This window comes from Balaenoptera physalus (assembly GCF_965194825.1).
Source record: "Balaenoptera physalus genome assembly, chromosome: X".
In the NCBI taxonomy this organism is placed as follows: Eukaryota; Metazoa; Chordata; class Mammalia; order Artiodactyla; family Balaenopteridae; genus Balaenoptera; species Balaenoptera physalus.
Window position 1 is genome coordinate 10,772,407 of NC_138903.1, and position 20,925 is coordinate 10,793,331.

Sequence of the window (20,925 nt, forward strand, 5' to 3'; positions counted from 1 at the left end):
CCACCAGACCAAAAGAAAGTCTATAAATTCTACTTTTATTACAGACAAGCATTCAGCATTTTAATTTCTTTGCAACTTACTGGTCAGCATTTTTTTATGTTGTGTTTTTTCTGCATAATAAGATCTGGTCAAGACAGAGAGCCGATGTTTACACCTTTTTGCCATACTCCACGTGTCCCCAGGGCACCCCAACATGACCCAGCCACAGAAATCAATCTCCAGTGAGGCCCAGGTCAAGGGAGCTTGGGAGAAGAGTCTTAGAATTCCCAAAATTCTTTGATAAGAAATAATTCTTAACAGGTTTTTGCCTTCTTATTTTAAGTATTATGGAGGACTCTCTCTCCACCATTTTTACTTTATTTCTTAGAGAAAAATTGTGGAAGTGCAGAAGGAAATACAGAAGCAGAAAAATATGTGTTGGCAATACTTATCCTCAGAGACAACCAGTGTAAACATTTTGGCCTATTTCTTTCCAGTCTTTTTGTTCTAATGCCTTGTCAGCAGTTGAGATCATATTACATGTACACTTTTATTCTGCATCTTTTACTTAGTATATCAAGCATTTTCCCATGTCATCAAGGATTCTATATAAGCATTATATACATGGTTGTAAAACATTACATTGAACCAAGATTTCCTTAATCAACACCCATCATTAAGCCCACTGTCTCTAATGTGTTTCTATTATAAATAATTCTGCAAAGAACATCTTTGTGTGTAAGTCTTTATCTGTATTTAATAGCTTTTCCTCAGGATTGAATTTTAGAAGAGGAATTTTTGGGTTACTCATGGATTTTATTTGTTTTTTTCTGACACACCATCTTCTTCCCTTATACTGTTACCATTTTTATTCCAGATCTTTCTTGGCCAGCTGCTCCCCTCTTTCCTTTCCGTAGCTCCCAAGTCTAGAACTTTCAGAGCTTTCCAGTCCAACATTACCTGAGACAGAGAGTATTTAAAGAGTCTCTGTAACCTCTCCTCATACAACCCCAAGTCAGTGGGCTAAGTCACTCTCAGTTCTGGCATCCCTGAGCTACCATGATTCACCTTCCCTCAGGTTTCTTCTAGGCCAAAGAACTGAGGGACCTGCTTGCCTGCCTCTCACCTCCTGTCTACCTTCCACTGTGTTCCACGTACCTGAGGGAGGCTACACACCTCCTCATGGAAGCTCCAGCGTAGTAGATGTTATCAGAACCCAGAACATATCGCCTTGGCATGTGTCATGCTGAGCATGCCGGCCCAATTTCCAACTGAGAGCACCAGTGATTCTTTGCCTGTGGGTTTTTTCTGGCCACAGGGCCATGCTCATGGAGCAGGCCAGAAGTGCCCTTTGAGCACTCCACTAGGAATTCTCACTCTCAGAAGAGCAGCCACTTCATCACTGATTGACAGGAGCTGGTGGATAAATACCCCAGCTCCCTCTCTCCTCAGTCAGTGTAACCCTGAGGCATACGGCCTGCCTTGTTTCCCAGACATTCCCAGCAGGGTTAAACGCCAGTTGCTCACAGTGGTGCCTGACTTAACAATGAATGCTTCATTGGCTTCCTCACCCTCCCTGTCTCCCTTCCCCTGCTCACCTACCCGTGCTCCCTGGGAGCATCTCCCAAATCAACTACCTGCTTGTGAATCCTGCTCTTAGGGTCTGCTTTGGGGGAAGTCCAAACTAACTCATCCGGTGATAACTGTTGGCTAGTTAGTCCTCACTAAGTATGTACTCAGTGCCTACTATATAAGTGTCCTTTAGAGCTACAGGGATGGCAAATTCAAGACCTTACACTTCAGCTTCAGAAATTTATCTTTTTTTTTTTAACATCTTTATTAGAGTGTAATTGCTTTACAATGGTGTGTTAGTTTCTGCTTTATAACAAAGTGAATCAGTTATACATATACATATGTCCCCATATCTCTTCCCTCTTGCGTCTCCCTCCCTCCCACCCTCCATATCCGACCCCTCTAGGTGGTCACAAAGCACCCAGCTGATCTCCCTGTGCTATGCGGCTGCTTCCCACTAGCTATCTATTTTACGTTTGGTAGTGTATATATGTCCATGCCACTCTCTCACTTTGTCCCAGCTTACCCTTCCCCCTCCCCATATCCTCAAGTCCATTCTCTAGTAGGTCTGCATCTTTATTCCCGTCTTGCCCCTAGGTTCTTCATGACCTTTTTTTTTTAAGATTCCATATATATGTGTTAGCATACGGTATTTGTTTTTCTCTTTCTGACTTACTTCATTCTGTATGACAGACTCTAGGTCCATCCACCTCACTACAAATAACTCAGTTTCGTTTCTTTTCATGGCTGAGTAATATTCCATTGTATATATGTGCCACATCTTCTTTATCCATTCATCTGTGGATGGACACTTAGGTTGCCTCCATGTCCTGGCTATTGTAAATAGAGCTGCAATGAACATTTTGGTACATGACTCTTTTTAAATTATGGTTTTCTCAGGGTATATGCCCAGTAATGGGATTGCTGGGTCGTATGGTAGCATATACCCTGAGAAATCTATCTTATGTATGTAGTTTTGTTTCAAACTAAGTTCTAATGACTTCTAAGAGCATCAGGAGCATGTCAGCCATCTATCGTGGCCATCTTAGCAACAGCGAATTTGGAAAGAGGTGCAGGGGTTGATTAGAGGCCTTTTAATCTTAAAATTAATTAACAGCCAGAAAATCTGATTATTCGAAATAGTAATTATTTGTCATTTCCACCACAGGATATGAAGTGCTTGTGATCAGCACCTATTAGTCGGCAGGTTGCCAGGAATTAATTTATCAGGTTTTTGGGTGGTACACATTGTATATTTTTTAGCCACAAAGAGAGATCTGAGTCAAAACTGCAGTCATGACTGGTTTGCATACCCCATGTACCAGAGGTAACTCCAGCCAGTGGAAGAAGCCATTACTTTACTGATTCTAATTCAGTAACCTTCAGACTTGTAGAGCTAATGTTTTTATCACCACAAAGTAATTTTTAAAATGTATATCCATTATATGAAATAGTCACAAATCCAGAACAAGAAAAATGCAACTTGTATGGAGTCTTAGACTCTTATCCCAGGTCTGTTGACTTCAAAATATGTATAAAATAATATTTATTTAACTACCTTGGCTATCTAGTTTTCTTTCTGGTTTTCCTAGATTACCAGGTTTGTCATTAGGGCATGGGAAATAAATTCAGGAATGAGGCTCCAAGAAATGGGCATGCAACAGCTATAGACAGAAGAGACAAGCATCCCCGGCTTGACCAGTTCTGCTCTATGGGACCACTTTAGGGGCAAATAACCCTATGTACTTCCATAGGAACATCACTGCATTCTAAGATTATCCATCAAATGAGATGCATAGAAACTACATTCTGTTAAATATACTTTTTATTGAGGCAAGGAATTATGTAACATTTTAGAAAAATAAGGTAAAATATCACATTTAAAAATTCAGATGCATAGAGGAATAAACCTCAGTATCTGGCACACTGAACACATGTGAAATACATCATTCCCAAACAATGCTGGGGAAGTGGGGTGTTACTGCATTCAAATATCTCATCTAATTAGCAGTGTCTGTTCTGGGTAGCTTTATTACAGCCGCTTCACTTGAGCTAAACGCATTGTGCCAACGTAAATATCCCCTGCTTAAAATCATTACGGGAGAATAATGTTTTCCCTTCAGCTAAAAAATGGCATATCAAAAGCAAATGAACTCCCTACTGTATGATTTGTTCATTCATCATGACTAAGCTTGGCCTGTAATTACGGTACCGAAGAGAACATCCCTGTCCCATGACTTCGGCTTTGCAGTAGGACTTTTAAAAGTCACGTTGAGCATGTTCAAAGCTACTCTTTTGAGGAGCCATTCAGAGTTTTTCTAGTTTTTTGATTCATTTTGTTTTTAAAGGGCAGCCGTTCTCTTAAAACATCTTGCATAAGTGGAAGAATTGAAGCTCTGGAGGCCAAAGCATCCATCTATGCCGCCCTTAAGACACAGGGGAACTTTTGAAATAACAGGATTTTCTGAGCATTAAGGCAGAGCTCCACCCAGGAATACACATCCACATGTTTTATCATCTGTTTTTCCAACAATGATTGTTTTATTATAACAACATACACATAACGTAAATCTACCATTTTAACCATTTTTAAGTGTACAGTTCTGTGGCATTAAGTACATTCAGAATCTTATGCAACCATTGCCTCTATCAAGTTCCAGAACATTTTCATCACCCCAAAAGGAAACCCCATACCCATTAAACAGTCACTCCTCATTCTCCCCACCGCCCTCCCCAGCCCCTGGCAACCACTAATCTGCTTTCTGTCTCTATTCCATAGAGACAGAATTTTCCTATTCTGGACATTTCATATAAGTGGAATCGATTCATACAATGTGTGGCCTTTTGTGTCTGGTTTCTTTCACTTATCATGATGTTTTCGAGGTTAATCCATGTTGTAGCATGTATCAGAACTTCATTCCTTTTGTGGCTGAATAGTAGTATTCCATCGTACGGCTAGACCACATTTAACTTATCCGTTCCATCGTATTGTTTTTAAACTGACCTCAAGTATACTTGTATTTGACAAAGATGGGAATCCTTTTATTTTTTTCATTTTACTTGAAATTCAAAGTATGGGACACCCTAACTGGCTTCTGTGCTTTGAGATTAATGCAATACACGGGAGGTTGAACCTCTGTGTTGATTCTAGAGTCAATTACCAGAATTCTTTACACAACAGCCTCAATCTCTTAGAACTGTATAGTATGAAAAACATTAGGTTGAACCATGTGCCGTTTCCAATATTTGACCATTTTAATCTATAAAATTGCAGTTGTATGATTCAAGCTAAATATTTACCGCTATATTAGGTTCAATAGAGAATGCAGTTCTTTTTCAAAATAAACAGATGGTGCCTGCAGCATGGTAGGGAGCTCACCTACCATGTGAGTTCCCTTCCCCTCGGGCTTTGTTAAAACTATGCAATGAGGCTGATTCTCAGATGAAGGCAGTTGACCAAGATCACAGCCTCTAAGCAGGTTTTATCATTGTCCTTTCCATTTCTGAGGGAGACCAACTGAATCCCTCAGCCCCTCTTTCCAATGAAAGACAGTACAGAGGGCCTCTAAGATGAGGCAGAACCATGAAGTCGACCTTCTTTTTTCTTTTTGATATTATTTCTTATTTATTTATTTATTTTATTGAAGTATAGTCGATTTACAATGTTGTGTTAATTACTGCTGTACAGCAAAGTGATTCAGTTGAGTTTCACTTCTAAGTCAAGGTCTCCTCTCTACCTTTCACTTCTAAGTAAGGTCATAGGATCACAGGTTACCAGTAAGAGGCTGAAACTCAAGTTTTGGGCTCATAAAGCATGGGAGCTTTGGCACGTGTGCGTGTGTGTACCCTTACCTGCTCACGTGCCCATATACCGTTAATGTGAATAACAGTAGGATTATCAATCATTTTAGAACTATCAGTGGCTCTTCTCCACCTTGTTAAAATACATAACTAATGTGCAACTTGTCATAAACCCAACATGAGATTTGGCTACCACCTCACCTTCTACATGGTACTCAAAGCTCTGTGTTGAAAGCAGGATTTATGTACTTCCACCACTGTCATTTTAAAAGGTCCTTGGAAATGTGCTCAGTAAGAACATGGAACATGCTGTTTATAGTTCTGGTCTGGTGGCTAAATCAAACTTATTGCTCGATGAACATAACAGGGTTTCAACTGCATCCATAATTTGTATTTAGTCCTTGAATTGGGCATGCACCAAACACTTTTTAGCAAAAATGTTAAATATCTGGGAGGATAAAGATGGAAAACAATTCTTACAAGGTTGGCCTTACATTACCAATAATCAGATCAAATGTTTTCTTATTTTCTAGTCTCCCAAATCAGCATTTATTAGTGCTGCAAAAAAGGCAAGGTTAAAGTCCAATCCAGTCAAAGTGCGATTCTCCGAGGAGGTCATCATCAACGGCCAAGTGTCGGTGAGTTGACAGACACCCGCTGGTGACTCAAAGAGAGGCCTTGAGGTAGGGACTTTGCACTAAGCAGAGCCAGTCGCCCCGCTGGAATGATCAGTTCAGAACTGGTTGTTGGATTTCACAGGGGTGTCGAATCTCAGGATTGTAGACGGCTTGAGAGATCGCCAGGCTGTGCCAGCTCTATTCCTTCTTACAAACCCAGAATACGTAGTAGTCCGGTGTTTCCTTGAATGCTTCCAGAGTTAGAGACTTCACTACTTTACAAAGGAGTTCGTTTGATTTGAGATCACTTGACATTGCCTTATGTTGAGTAGAATATGCCTCTTGGAAACTTTCACCTATTTCTCCCCATTCTGCCAACTACGCATTCTTCCATATGACAGCCCATTCTATATTTTGAGAAGGGTTTCCCCTGAGGTTTTCCTTATCCAAAATAAAATGTCTCTGTTCTTTCAACTAATCAAGATGGAAAGAAGTTAAAATGATGGGAAAAGTTTCCTATATGCAACCAGCAGTGAAGAAATACTGCCCAGACCTCCCTCCATAGGTCTTGATAGGAATCATGTTTACTCAGGCACATAATTGATCTTCAGAATGAATGATGCAAACATTGATAGGATGCTTATTTTCAATTTTTTCCCCAAAAATATAGCCTAGTATTTTTAGTTTTTAGAAAGCTACCGTCCAGGGTGCTCGTATTTTTTGGACCTTTGAAATGCCGCCTTTTGTTGTCGAGGTTTTGTTGTTTAAATAAGCTCAAAGAGATAAAAATCTCATCCATGATATACTTGCTATGGGCCACAGACTCTTCCGTGAGGGTGGTCCTGGATTTGAATTTGAAGATAGAGGCCTGCATATCCCGGGCAAGGCACTCATGGTGCCAAGTGTCTTCTGGCCAAAACTTGCTGGCCTGCGTCTGCCCCACTCGGAATCCAGGGGCTTAACTGGCCAATCTATCAAACTGTTGTGGTGTTTGTGGGATGGGGCCTCAGGCTGTCACTGTGCTGCCCCATGTACATTTTAGCTGTGGCCTTGTCCTCCCAGTGGCCATCTCCCACCCCATCCCCTCTGCCCCCTTTCACACCACGGTCTGTTCTGTTCCTCTCGGTGAATCCCCAGCACTCCGGATGCAGAGTTAGCATAATTATCATTTCATAGCAAGACTGTCCCAGTTTAAGGCTGTTCGTTCCAGTCCCAGAGGAATGACTATGACACAGAGGGTCGTGGGAAACTTACCTCATCTTTTCTCAAGCTTCTGAGCATGAGATTGGGCGATCAGTTTATGCATCTTTAGAGAGAATATGATTCCAGGAGCTGCTGTGGCAGCTTCCCTTTGTCCCTGAATAAAAAGCAGCTGGTGTGTGGGGACAGCTCTGGGGGTCGATCATCTCCTGCAGCCTCCGTGGCCTCACCACAGGCCTGAGCATGGCAGGGACATTCAGTCTGCTGTCTGCCCCTCAGCCTTTGTGACCGGCTTCCTTTCCAGTCTCCTCTTGCTTTTCTGAGTCGTTGTGTGGCCTTCCTTCTGGACTTGGAGCCACTCTTACTCAGTGAATTGGGCAGCAGGAAAGTCGTGTGTGAAGCCCTCAGGAGTAGAGAGGAGGAGAGGGGAGTCAGAAAGAAACAGGAAGCGAAAGGCATGAGCCTGTCACGGACATACTTAGGGACTGAATTCTCATGGACCAACTGTAGGACGTTAGCAAATCTCTGGCCATCTCGTCTCAGTTTCCTCATCTGTAAAACAAGGGACTTACGCTTTCATGATTGCTGACTTCCCCTCCACTCCTGTGACTTCATGACCAACCACGTGTCCGTGGAACTCACCCAACTTGCCTTCCTGCTCCCCCTTTCATCTCTCCCTACTTCCAGTTAAAGAGAAAATTCAAAGGAATGTGTGTCTTTTGTTTACTTTTGGTTGCGCTTCAAGCATCTCTTTTTGACTTATTTTTAAGTTATGTGTTTGTTACAGACAGTGTTTTATTCTTTTACCACACTAACCCGTTCCTCATATATCCCCTTGGAGTTTGAGGAACATCTCTAAATGGGTTAAAAATCATTTCACAAAATTACTTTAAACCTGAAGCTTGTTAATGCTTGTGATTCGCCATCATGACCCCTGCCAACAGGCATCATGTGAGACATCATCATTGCTGGTCCTCTTTCTGTTTAAGACACGCTGCTCTGCTAAAGTCTGGCCTTGTGGTCCCAAACATTGTGGTCTAATTACAAAGGTATTATTTCTGTCATTGCGTTTTCCAGTGGGAAACCTTGATTTAAATTTAAAAAAAAAAACTCATCTGATCAATCTTCTGACGGGAAAAGGTCTTTTAGTTGATTCAGCTGAGTTATTTGTAGCTAGAAGAGAAGAATTCTGCTGTGAACAGCTGAACTCAGATATCACCAAAGGGATACTTTGGTTGGCCTTAGGGAGTTTGATTTTTTATTTTTTTATGCTGTGATTAGAATAAATTGCAGATATATGCTGCTTCTACAAAGGGCAGAATCCTAATTCAACTGACTTACACCCCCTCTTCTTTTTTTTTTTTTTTTTTTTTGTTAAATAGGAAACTGTTAAGGATAATTCACTTCTTTTTATGCCAAATGTCCTGAAAGTCTATCTGGAAAATGGGCAGACCAAATCGTTTCGCTTTGACTGCACCACCTCCATAAAGGTAAGAGGACCCGCTGAACTGTGTACCTGGACACTGCCAGGTACGGCGTGGAGGTCCCACTGTGAGTCTTACGCGGCTATACCTTCGTTCAGAACTATCTGTTTACTTCTGAGATTTTTTTGGTTGTTTCCAAATAAGGTGTGTGAATACTTAAACACAAACACAAACAAAAAATTTAAACTAACAAGGTTCTGCTCTGTGTGTGTGTGTGTGTGTGTGTGTGTGTGTTGCAAAACAATATAATATGCTACCAGTCGTGAGATACTAGGGCTAGTCATTTTAGTACAGCTGAAAATTAATTAAAATAGTGTGACTGTCACCAAGAAGGCTTGGCACCCTGCCCAAAGCCAGCATGATTTCTCAGCCGTGGCAGCCACGGAGATGATTAAGACGTTAGATGTTAATTGAGTATCTGCTACTTTGGTGTCCAGCAAAAACAAGGGCTAGAATAATGTAAAGATAACATTTACTTTCAATTGCTCTAACCAGTTTCATGGAAATGATTCATAAAAAGGCAGAAATGAGGTGTACTTTTAGGAGGGGGGTGAAAAGGAAGAGTCACAAAGCAATCCTGTTATTTCAGAGCCACAGGTGAGTTCTCACCTGGTATAACAAAGCGTATGGGTTCTTTGCCCCCATGTTTCCTTCCTGGGGAAGAAAAGTGCATATTCTCTATTTTATTGGACAAAGGTGTGTTCAGAAATTGATTGCGCCCTAATGTTCTATCAGCCTAAAATAGGCTTTCTTCAAATGGCACAATAAAAAGGGTTTTATTGAGGTTAAAAAAAAAAAAGGGTACCTAGTGATGATCTGTACAATAATGTATCAAGAGAATATCAACTTTGTATTAAAAAACACCTACCAATAGTCAACCTCTAATTCTCATTTTTAAAAAATTAATCAGCATAGGCCTTATGAGTGGAATTATGTCCACCAAGGCCAACTCGCTGTGCATTTTTATTGCCATGATACCACAAGCAGCTTGTTCTGAATTGCTTGAAACAGGTAGTGATTTAGCAGGTAATAGAGCAGACAATATTAGATTGATGAGGGAGCATTTAAATCATCCTTAAATCATTCCAGATGAAATATTAACTTCCTTTGTACAAGACTGCTAATTTTAAGTGGTGATGACTGAAAAAGCCCTTTTCCTTTAGTCCTACTCAAAATCAATTTATAGTGAGATGTTACTCCAAGTATTGATCAACTAACTTAGGGGTCGGCACACTTTTCCTGGAAAGCCCTGGAGAGTAAATATTTTAGGCTTTGTGGGCCATTTGCTCTCTGTTGCAACTACTCAACTCAGTTCTTGTCTCATGAAAGCAGCCGGAGACAGGTGGGTTCAGGAGGTCCTTAAGACCACCCTCAGCTTTAATAATTCACTCGAAGCACTCACAGAACGCAGCAAATTGGTATCCTTGCAGTTACAGTTTATTATGGCGAAGGGCTACGGATTAGAATCAACACGGGGAAAAGGCGCTCAGAGCGACGGAGAGCAGGCAGAGATCTCCCAGTCATTCCCCCCCCCACCCCCCACCCCCGCCGGGGAGTCATGCCGTCAGTGCTTATTTCTCCCAGCACTGATGTGTGACAGTGTGCACGGGGTACTGCCAACCAGGGAAGCTCGCCCGAGCCTTGGTGTCCAGAATTTTTATTGGGGGTTGTCCACTTAGACACAGCTGCCCACCTGTGTGGCTGACCTTAGCACCCTGCCCCTCCAGAGGTGAGCTGAGACCACGTGGTCCACGGTCCCCACCATGAATCCCATCGTTAGCGTAGACTATCCAGTGTAGCCCAAGACACCCTGCCCGCCGGCCCCCCCCCACCTCCCCCGCCCCCGACTCAGTGAACAAAGGCATATCAGGCAGGACACTCCAAGGGCTTAGAGGTTACCTCCCAAGAGCCAGGGGCAAAGAGGCAAACCTTTCTTCAGGCAGGACTCATCCTTTACTATACAGATAATATGTAAATGAATGGCCATAGCCAGATTTGAAACGATGGGGCCAGGCTCTAGTTTGAAGACCCCTGACCTAACCCAAAAGAGCTACATTGTTTCAACTCCCTCTGATACTGTGGCTTGTTCTGTGATACCAACTGGTCAGAAAAGCTCCTTGCCATTGGAGCCCTTACCCATCTGAAGATATAGGTAAAGACTTGAATGCATTTCTTAACAGAAGTAAATCTAAATTTAAAAGAGAGCCCTGTTGTTAATTCCCTCTGGCCTCTTTATTATAGGAACCCACCCCAGACTAAGTTTGATTTCCCTGAGGATGGCAGATGACAATGAGAAGATGGGGAGCAATGCAAAGAGTTCACATCAAATTAAAGCTATCTTAGCTTGTGCCTAACAGCCTCATTATCACAATAGATGCAGACTGGGTGGCGTAAAGTGGAAATAGTATAGGTATGAAAGGGATATGATGCTGTTTAATAAAAATTGCCAAAATTCTTGCTTACAGAGTCACAATAGGGAAACACTATTGCTATCACATGCCCTCCCTGGTGATTCAGGAGAATGTTTTATAAAATACGTGTTGCCACACAGAGGCTGGTTTTCTTTTCTCTTTTCTGGGTCTTGAGCAAAAATTATGAAACAGAATCTTTTTATGAAATTCAGTATAGTCACGGAATTTCTGTTGAATGATTTTTTCGGTGGTGGGTAGGTATGGGGATCTTTGTTTTAAAGGAGCCAGAAGAAATTGAAAATGGTCCACGGGGAAGAATCAAAACCCCAGAAAGAGCAATTAGAAAAAAACTTCTATGTATGGCGGGGTTTCTCTCCCTTGACATTGTCGATCCTTTGGACCAGAAAATGCCTTGATGTCGGTAGCACCCCCAGCCCCGTAGTGACAACCAAAAGCGTCTCCAGAAATCGCCAAATGTTGCTCTGTGGGATTTTAACGTCTGAGTATTAACTATCCTTGAAGAGAGATCATTTCCTAGTTTTCAAGTACATGAAAAAGTAATGGTTGACGACGTTTGTTTACATTGCAGTCCACTCGTGCTTGTGTATAGTACACCTTTCTGGTCATAAATGTTTAATCCTGTGAAGGATTGCTGACAAAGCTTGCTCATTCTACCTTCCCCGGAGACTTAAAATAAAAGCTAATATATGTATATCATCATTGTCGACAAAAATAATCAATAAACAATCAATAATAAGAATAGAAAAGAGTTTTATTTCAGCCAAACTGAGGACTATAGCCTGGAAGCCAGCTTCCCAGATTACTCTGAGAAACTGCTCCAGAAAAGCATGGTTTTCGAGCACAGTTTTATATCTTGTCAGAAAAAAAGGACATTAAACAAGTAAGGAATACATTTCTTCAGGATTTCAAAAAAACTAGACCAGCATGTACACAGCAAGTCAATATGACCTTGGCACCTGGGAAGGGAGTCTTATCATCGAAGCAGGACCGGCATTGGTGTCCCAGGAAGGGAGCCATTTAATCTTTATTTTTAACGTGGACATTCTTGACTTCTGGTCAGTGTGCCCTTTAATAATTAAGGCAGATGTGCAATGTTTGATAGGCCACAAACAGACTGTTCAAATTAGCATAAAATTCAAGTTAACTTGGGGCTTCCCTGGTGGCACAGTGGGTAAGACTCTGGGCTCCCAATGCAGGGGGCCTGGGTTTCATCCCTGGTCGGGGAACTAGATCCCACATGCATGCCGCAACTATGAGCCCGTATGCCGCAACTAAGACCTGGTGGAGCCAAAAAAAAAAAAAATTCAAGTTAACTCATGCATAAGTCAGAATGACTTCCCCATACCTCATTATGTGAAAATTTCTTTTATCAATATGGTGCCCTAACTGTGTGCCAAGCAGTGCTGTAATAAATGCTGTCTGTGTATGAACTCATTTAGTCCTGGTATCTATTCTGAGGCAGGTATTATTATTATCCCCGGTTGACAGGGACACTAAGGTCCCTAGAAGTTAAGTAACTTGCCTTAAGCTGCCAGCTAATACAAAGTAGAGCCAGGGCAGAAACCAGACTGTTTCCAGAGCCCACGTTCCTCACCGCTACCACATGCTCTTACAGAGGGGTAGGCGAGGGGTCGGCAAACTTTTTCTGTAAAGGGCCAGATAGCAGATAGAATAATTTAGGCATCACAGGCCACACAGCCTCCATTGCCACCAAGTTCAGGTCTGCTCATGCAGAGCACGAAAGCAGCCAATACATAAACAGATGAGCAAGACCGGGTTCCAATAAAACTTATTTTACAAAAACAGGTGGTGGACTGGATTTGGCATGCAGGCCGAGCCCTGGGGTAGACCACTTTCAGAGATGGTTTAATTGCCACCCCATTTAGAAGGAGGGGAACTGAGCCGACTACACTGCACAATCTGTTGCTAGGCTCTATAAAGTGATTTGGTTACATATATATTCAGACTCTTTTCCCTTATAGGTTATTACAAAATATTGAGTATAGTTCCCTGTGCTATACAGTAGGTCCTTGTTGGTTATTTTATACATAGTGGTGTGTGTATGTTAATCCCAAACTCTTAATTTATCCCTCCCCTCTTTCCCTTTTGATAACCATAAGTTTGTTTTCTATGTCTGTGGGTCCATTTCTGTTTTGTATATAAGTTCATTTATATATGGAATCTACAAAAGGGCTGCCTTGATTTTGATCGCATCTTGTCTGTTCCCTCTATAAGGATGTCATCCTAACCCTTCAAGAGAAACTCTCCATCAAAGGCATCGAACACTTCTCCCTCATGCTGGAGCAGAGGATGGAAGGGGCCGGAACGAAGCTGCTCTTGCTGCATGAACAGGAGACCCTAACTCAGGTGTGTGAATTATGCCCCCAGTGCCCGTGCCGCCCCTGGGAGCAGAGGCTGCCCTGCCCGGAGCTCCCCTGTCCTTGAATCCTTTAAATACCTTCCCCGCAGCCCTGGGCAGCCCCACTATAGGAAGCACTGGCATTCACAACGGATTTGACACCTCAAGGTGATGTTTCCCTTTTGTCAATTTTTCATAGACTGTCAGTTGATCTCACAAACAGAATTGTCAAAGACTCAGCAGTGACTCATTGGGGATATGGCTCTGCAGAATTATATTTTATGTTATGGTAATGACTTGTTCACCTGTTTTGATAGTTGATCTCTAGAAACTATTAAAAAGAAATGCTTTCTGCGATTATTTAAATTAAGCCAAAATCATATTTCGTTCTTTTAAGTTCCGGGTACCTACCTCAGACTGTTTTTGGAAGCCTGAAATCCCTGCCCCATTGTGCCCACTGTAAATATGTGGCCCACCAATGTGTCCCAGCTCCTGGTCACCAAGATGCCACCCCCATCTGTTCTCTGGGGAGACAAGCGGGTTGCTTGGCTGCTGAATTCAGCACAGCGCCCTGACTTTCCTTGTGATTCCACACAAGCAGGGTCTTTGTTGGATGTATAAGGGATTTCAACAAATTCCTCTTATGTAGGACAGTTCACTGAAGAGGGGACGTTATGGAGGGGGGCGTGAGGGGACACCGGGAGGAAAGGCAGGGAGTCGAGTCACCCCCAGACGGATGGAGTAGCAGAAAGTGTCATCACGCTCATTTGCGTTTTGGTTGTTGCACAGTTAAAAGCTACACTCAGGTCCCACAGATATCCCTGCCTCTCTCAATTTAGTAAAACTGGATGCAATGAATTCGTTACAAAGTTATCATTTGTGTTCATTTATATTCCTCTCTCTAAACTTGACCTTTTATTTTTATCATGTTTAAATCTACCTCTGGATATTTTAAATCACATCTAATTGTTTATTATTTTAACCTGTGCCAAAACACGCTTGGAAACAGATGAGTTGTTTATTCTTTGTTATAGGGGAACAACCCCTGATACACAGAATCCCGCATGTGAACGGTCAGTGTTTGGCTCTGAGTTCCTCCAGAAGCCAACCTTGAGACAAGGATTTGGATGTCAGTGGTTCATTTGGGAGGCGATATCGGGAAATACTGGGAGAGCAATGGGAGGGGAAATGGGAAAATGGGGACGCCAATAGTGTGTAATCAAGCCGGTTTCCACTGTGGGCACGTGGAGCGCAATCCTGCTGGGGACACAGGGAACCAGCAGAGAACGTGCCTCCGAGGTACCCCACCCGAGGGGGCAAGGGGGCTGGGGCTTTGTACGCTAACATCCCGTCCATAGTTGGGGGTGGGCTGCTCCTAAGGACAGCTGCTCCCTGGCTGTGCTGGGTTGCCCTGTGCTGGCAGATGGTCACAGGTGTCTGCAGTAAATAGCCTTCAGCTTGGAGCAGTAAATGCCAGGGGGATGTGGGCAGACAGCCAGTTACTATGAGTCTAATGAAACCACCCACAACTTTTTGATATTTCTATTTCTACTTTCGCCCTGAACTTCTACCTACCACCCAGCCTTTATGGGAAAGCTTCATGCTGATTTAGCTGGACAGAGGTTCTTTCAAAGTCTCTTCTGATGCTAGGTAACCATAACTTCTCATTCCGGATTGATTTCCAAGTTTTAGACTTCTTTTAAAACATTAGAGGAGGAGTTTCAACCCCCGGCTTTCTCTTCCATCAGGACTTTTGGCGCTGGCCACCCTCCTACTCCGCGGGCAGCAAGGTCAAAACTCCTTTTCCCTAAGGGCCAAGAATAAAGCGCAGGTCTTTTTGCTTTACCTCCTCCGTTATCTCCTAATCAGAGCTTAATTTACTCTCCCCGACTGGCCTTTTTAATTAGCGTGCTGGCGAAGCCGACCTGCAATACTTTTCCCAGGAGACCCTGGCTACAGGCTCCTGCTGCAAAGCCTGCCGGGAGTTGTAGTCCCTCGGGTCCAGGCCACGCGTGGGAATGCGTGGGGCTGGGTGAGGCGGGGGGATGGGGGCTTGGTGTGGTAGGACTCATAAAGGGCCGAAAATAAATGTAATGATGCCTTCAAAAAAAAAAACATTAGAGGGATTCCCTGGCAGTCCAGTGGTTAGGACTCAGCGCTTTTACTGCAGTGGCCCGGCTTCAATCCCTGGTCAGGGAACCGGGGCGACTTCACCAAAAAAAACCCAAAAAACAAAACAAAACAAAAAACTTAGAAGGAAACAAAAAGCCTCTAACAATGCTTCTTCCCTTATCTTTCTAGAAGAGGCTTTGTTTTCTCTTTAATCAGAACTACAAGCAAAGTGCTAAAACTCAAGTATTATCTCTAGAAAACTGATTGTTTAAATATCCTGAAACAAACCAGCTATATGCCTTTGAATTCAATACATATGAAAAATTTGACCCATGAAATATTTATAAGCATGATAGAATTGGGGAGTAAGTATAAGGAATTTGTCCAATAACAAAAATTATTTTAAAACATTTAACTGTGATGAAAACCCCCAAGGAACTTTTAAGCGACTCTACCTGAATTTCTGGCAGTTTGACACTAAACTTCTGTCTAGAAAGTAACATTTTTGTTACATACTACTTAAAGTTTCCAAGAAATTGTTTTGTTGCTTGTTTTAGAGACTGTAAGTCTCCTGGACTGCCATTTCTAATGAGTCTAAAGCACGTTTTTGCATTACATTCATTTATTTCCCAAAACTAGTGTAACCTACTAATGATAAAAATAAACTCAAGGAGGCTTATGGAAAATTCAGGACAGATTCTAACCTGTAATTAAAGGAGCTGGAGACATGATGATCTCTGACTTTCTGACATCAGACAGGACCTTCTGACAAAACACCATTATGTCACTGTGACACTCAACAGCAGCCCTGCCAGCACCCCAGGTCTCTTAGAGCCCCGCATCCTTCTTCCTGGTTTGCTTTACCATCAGCCAGTGATGAGCAGCCCGGATCCCATGGGCTCCTGACTTCACTCAGCTTTGCAATCCTGCCCACAGCCAGAAAGCTGGTTCAGTGTTACTGCTTCTCAGGATGCCCAGTATACCTTTAAACGTGGGATGTGTAGTCCCCTTGAAATTCTTCTGTATAACAAAATTAGCAATGGGAACTCTCAGAATGTGTGTGTGTGCCTGCGCACTCGGATAACTCAATAAAGCTATTACTATTTTATTTTGATTATTATTATTATTATTTTTGACTGTACTGCGTGGCTTGTGGGATCTCAGTTCCCTAACCAGGGATTGAACCCGGGCCACAGCAGTGAGAGCCCAGGATCCTAAGCACTAGGCCACCAGGCAACTCCCTATTTTGAACTTTTAAATTGCAGTTCACAAACATTTTTATTTTGCCAGGTTTGTCCCCTGCATAAAAGTAGTTACAAGTACATGAAACTGCATGCAAGCGCATTAAAAAGTACATCCAAGTGCACAAAACTACAAGTAGAACAACTGTGTGGGTTCCTGCTGCAGGGTTTTAGTTTCATCGCACTGACCTCTTTAAGGGAAATTGAAGAGCTTTTACCTTCTTTCTTTTTTTAATCTTTTTTTGTTTGTTATTTTTTTACTTTTTTTCTTTTACCTTCTTTCTTGAAGTCCAGTGTCTTTCATTCATTCAGCTGTGTATGAAGCACCTACCGTTCATTGATCGATTCCTTTTTGTTGCAAAAAGAATTAAGAAACTAAGACCTAGTAGTTGGCACATACCGTGCTGGGGAAAAGGAAGGCAACTCAAAATGATCCATGGTCCTTAACCCTGAAGGACCCGTGGTGTATTCTAAGCCCCTTTGAACAATTTGGACAAATCATGATAGCAGAAGTTTGGGTACTTTGGAAACCTGTGGACTCCAAATTTAGTGAACGGGCCAGAACTTCTGTCCTCCTGCTTTCCAGTTGGATGTCATCCAAGTTGCCACTGTCGTGCTTTCATTGCTACCGTCCTTCTGGAGTCTAATTGAGGAAAAAACCCACAGCAGTGTTACACAGTAATAAACTGTAGTGGCCAGTCTCTGCGCTCCTACCCCCGGGTCCCCTTCTGCGCCCCCTACCCCCAGCCTCGCTTGAGTGTGTGACTGTCACAACGGCCAGCATCTGCAGATCTTCTTCAGAGGACCGCCCTCAGACTGCTGGCGCCCATCCTGTCCGTCCCTGGAAATTCACATCCCCCTGGGACAGCCCGAAACCAATGACTTACCTGTGATCCCAGAGGCTCCGTGGTGTAAGTTTCCCACCAGAGTCTCCCTCAGGACAGCCTGTAGCCACCCCTGCTGGGCTGACCTGAGCAGGTTCCTCTCCTGTCTGACCTGCTTCGCTCCCTCACTGGCCTCTCCTGGGAGCAGTTCCTTATTGAAGTCCCTCATTTCCAGGACTGCTTTGGGGGAACGTGACCTGGGTCACAGGTATGTGCAGTGTTCAGGAAATGAGTATGTATGACAAGTACTAAAAGAACCTCAACCGCTTCCTTCCTCAGTGTCCAAAGAAAGCTGCCTTTGCTTCTGCCCCTCAGCCCTTTCTGCCAGCACTGAAGGATTCTTGTCATTGGTCTGCTCCTCTAGGTGACCCAGAGGCCCAGCTCGCATAAGATGAGATGTCTTTTCCGAATTAGCTTCGTCCCAAAGGATCCAATTGACCTTTTAAGGCGAGACCCAGTTGCTTTCGAGTATCTGTATGTTCAGGTACGTGAGAACCAGGGCACGTTTCATATTAACACTGTGGGATGGATTAACTGTGGGGTTCTTCCCCCTGAATTCTTTCATTTGGGATCTTCTCTCTCTTCGTCCCTCACCCCAAGCTCAGTGTATTATAAAAGGATTCCATGGTGCTTTTTTCTTATTGGACTATAGTTGATTTACAATATCATGTTAGTTTCAGGTGTACAGCACAGCAGTTCAGTTATACATACATACATATACATATATTCTTCAGATTCTCTTCCCCTATAGGTGATTACAAAATATTGAGTGAGGTTCCATGGTGCTTTTTAAATTTTCAGTTTTGATTTTGAAATAATTTCAGCCTTATGAAAAAGATGCAAGAGTAGTAAATGAGCTCTTTGATATCCTTTACCCAGATTCACCAGTTGTTACCATTTTACTACATTTACCCTATCTTTAGCGTGTGCACACGTCCTCCCCTTCCCCCGTCACACACGATTTTTTTCCTAAACCATATGAATGTCAGGTACCAAAACCATGCTCATTTACCCCAAAATACGTCAGTATATTTTCTAGTAATGAGAACATTTTCTAATATAATCATTATACAATTAACCAAATCAGGAAATTTAACACTGATCCATTTCCATTATTGGATCTACAGTCTGTATCCAAATTTTGCCCATTGTCCCAAAAAGGTCCTTTATATCAATTTTTTCTAGGATAGGATCCACTCCAGGATCTCATTTTGCATTTAGTTGGCATGTCACTTTAGTCTTCTTCAGTCTGGAGCATGCCTCAGCCTTTCTTTGACTTTCACAACCTTGACAGTTTTGCGGAGTGCTGATCAGTTATTTTGTAGAAACCTCTCGATTTGGGTTTCTCTGGGGTTTTCTCATGATCAGATTGAGGCTCTGCATTGGGGGCAGAACAACAACATGAATGACTCCATGCCCTTCTTAGTGCATCGTATCAGGAGGCATGTGATGTCATTTTGTCCCCTTCATGGTAAGGTTCACACTGACTCTTGTCAACATTCATGTTAATTGATGCTCTCCAGAAGTTACCACTTTTCCTTTTATAGTTAATAAGTAATTTGTGGAAAGTCACTTTGCAACTCTCATTATCCTTTTACCTGTTCATTTTAGTATTCGTTGATGATTCTTGCCCAAATATTATTGCGATGGTTGAAAATGATGATTTGTCTAATTCCGTTATTTCTTCTTCAGTTATTTGTTGGCATTCTCCTGTAAGAAAGAGTTTTCCCTTCTCCTTTATTTACTTATTTTGTTCATTCATTTATTTGGTGCTTAGATTGTTCTGAAATATCATGATATTCATTGTAATGGAATTGTTCATTTCAAGGCAGTAAAACTTTAAGAAGATATATCTTTTTGCAGACTGTCTATATCTGATTCTGGGATATAATTTTCAAAAAACAAGACTTCCAGAAATGAGACTCTTTGCTGTTTATCCCAAAGGGAATTTATCTGCTTGATATTTAGGCGATATTCCTATATTTCTCTATAACTGCTTCCCATTACTCTTACTTAAATTCCCAATATAATCACATTAAACAGTAAGAACCCACTTACCTAATGCTTAAGCATCTACATTAGAATTACTCAAAGAGGTTGTAAACCTTAATGTAACCTTCCACCGCAAAGAAAGGAGAAAACGCAAGAGTGAGGCCAAAAACAATGCTCTCTTTGGCTGGGGGATATCTGTATAAGCCAAAGGTTGCTGGAGCCCTAAGTAAGAAATAAAAAGCAAAGAACGTAGGAAAAAGAAAAATAAAAGAAACATTTGTTAACTCTGGGTAGTTGATATACTGGTATTTGTTTTACTATTCTCAGTATTTTCTTGTATATTTCAAAGCTTTTGTAATCTTTAAAAAGTTGGGTGTGAAAAGAAAACAGATAGAAGATGGCAGAGAGATGTAGACAAGATAGATGTCAGAAATTAGGAACAGTGACATAAATGGCAATAAGCCCTGGAGAACAGAAATTAAGTGGGAGGAGAAAGAAGCAGAACATACTAGAACATTCCAGCAGATGGGGGCACTCAGGGAAAGGCCTGTTAAATGTTCCCCACCTCAGTGGTCTTTGGAGGAGACTGTGGTGTGGTATTTACAGCTCAGAAGGATGATTACTGTTTATGAAGATAACCCGGAGTCATCAGAAAAAGGCAAATCCTGCTCCATATACCCTGTTTATCAAATAAAGAAATGTGCAGTGCACTTCACTCCATTTTCTACCCAGAACAATGAACTTAAATGTTAAACTTTGGTTACCTGGGTTACAATATCCCCTCTTCCCCAGAGGCCCGGTAACCCAGACCTGACTGCACGGGACAGCTTGATTCTCAGCTGATCTATTACTGCATCTTCCCATATTCCTTCTGAGAACCAACTCGGGGCTCTGCCACGGCAACTCATGTCACGTGCTATGTTTTTAGCTTGTTAGTTGCAAATAAGTAGTTACAGGTGCCGATCAGTACGTGGCTGTAGAACGTGAGATGCATTCAGTTGTCATTCTCTATAATTATATACTCATCCCATTAACAAGATGATGCTTTAAAGCCATTTACTTGGCTTCTGTTTGCAACATCACAAGTCCATTGCATTTCTAAAAGAAGAGCCCGGTTGCGTTTGTCTTGGCGAGGGGAGAGCTTTTAAGTAGCCCAGAAGTACTGCTAAGCACTTAAGGTGTTTGCTCAAATCTAATGCGTTCATGGGAATCTTTCTTATTCAAAAGACACATCTTTTCTACCTGTGGGACT

At 42.3% G+C, this 20,925-nt stretch overlaps 1 protein-coding gene and 1 long non-coding RNA gene across 5 annotated transcripts in view; one reads left to right on the forward strand and one right to left on the reverse strand.

Moving 5' to 3' along the window:
- Positions 1-20,925, forward strand: part of FRMPD4 (FERM and PDZ domain containing 4) — a 530,997-nt gene that overhangs the window by 486,167 nt on the left and 23,905 nt on the right. For all 4 annotated transcript variants that reach the window (XM_082446916.1, XM_082446919.1, XM_082446917.1 and 1 more), the window contains 4 exons: positions 5,886-5,990; positions 8,552-8,659; positions 13,321-13,452; positions 18,046-18,165. In XM_082446916.1, the coding sequence (XP_082303042.1) occupies positions 5,886-5,990; positions 8,552-8,659; positions 13,321-13,452; positions 18,046-18,165 (465 nt within the window). The remainder of the gene's footprint in view (positions 1-5,885; positions 5,991-8,551; positions 8,660-13,320; positions 13,453-18,045; positions 18,166-20,925) is intronic.
- LOC309652985 overlaps positions 1-20,925 on the reverse strand; it is a 373,352-nt gene that overhangs the window by 313,834 nt on the left and 38,593 nt on the right. The gene's annotated exons all lie outside the window — the stretch shown is intronic.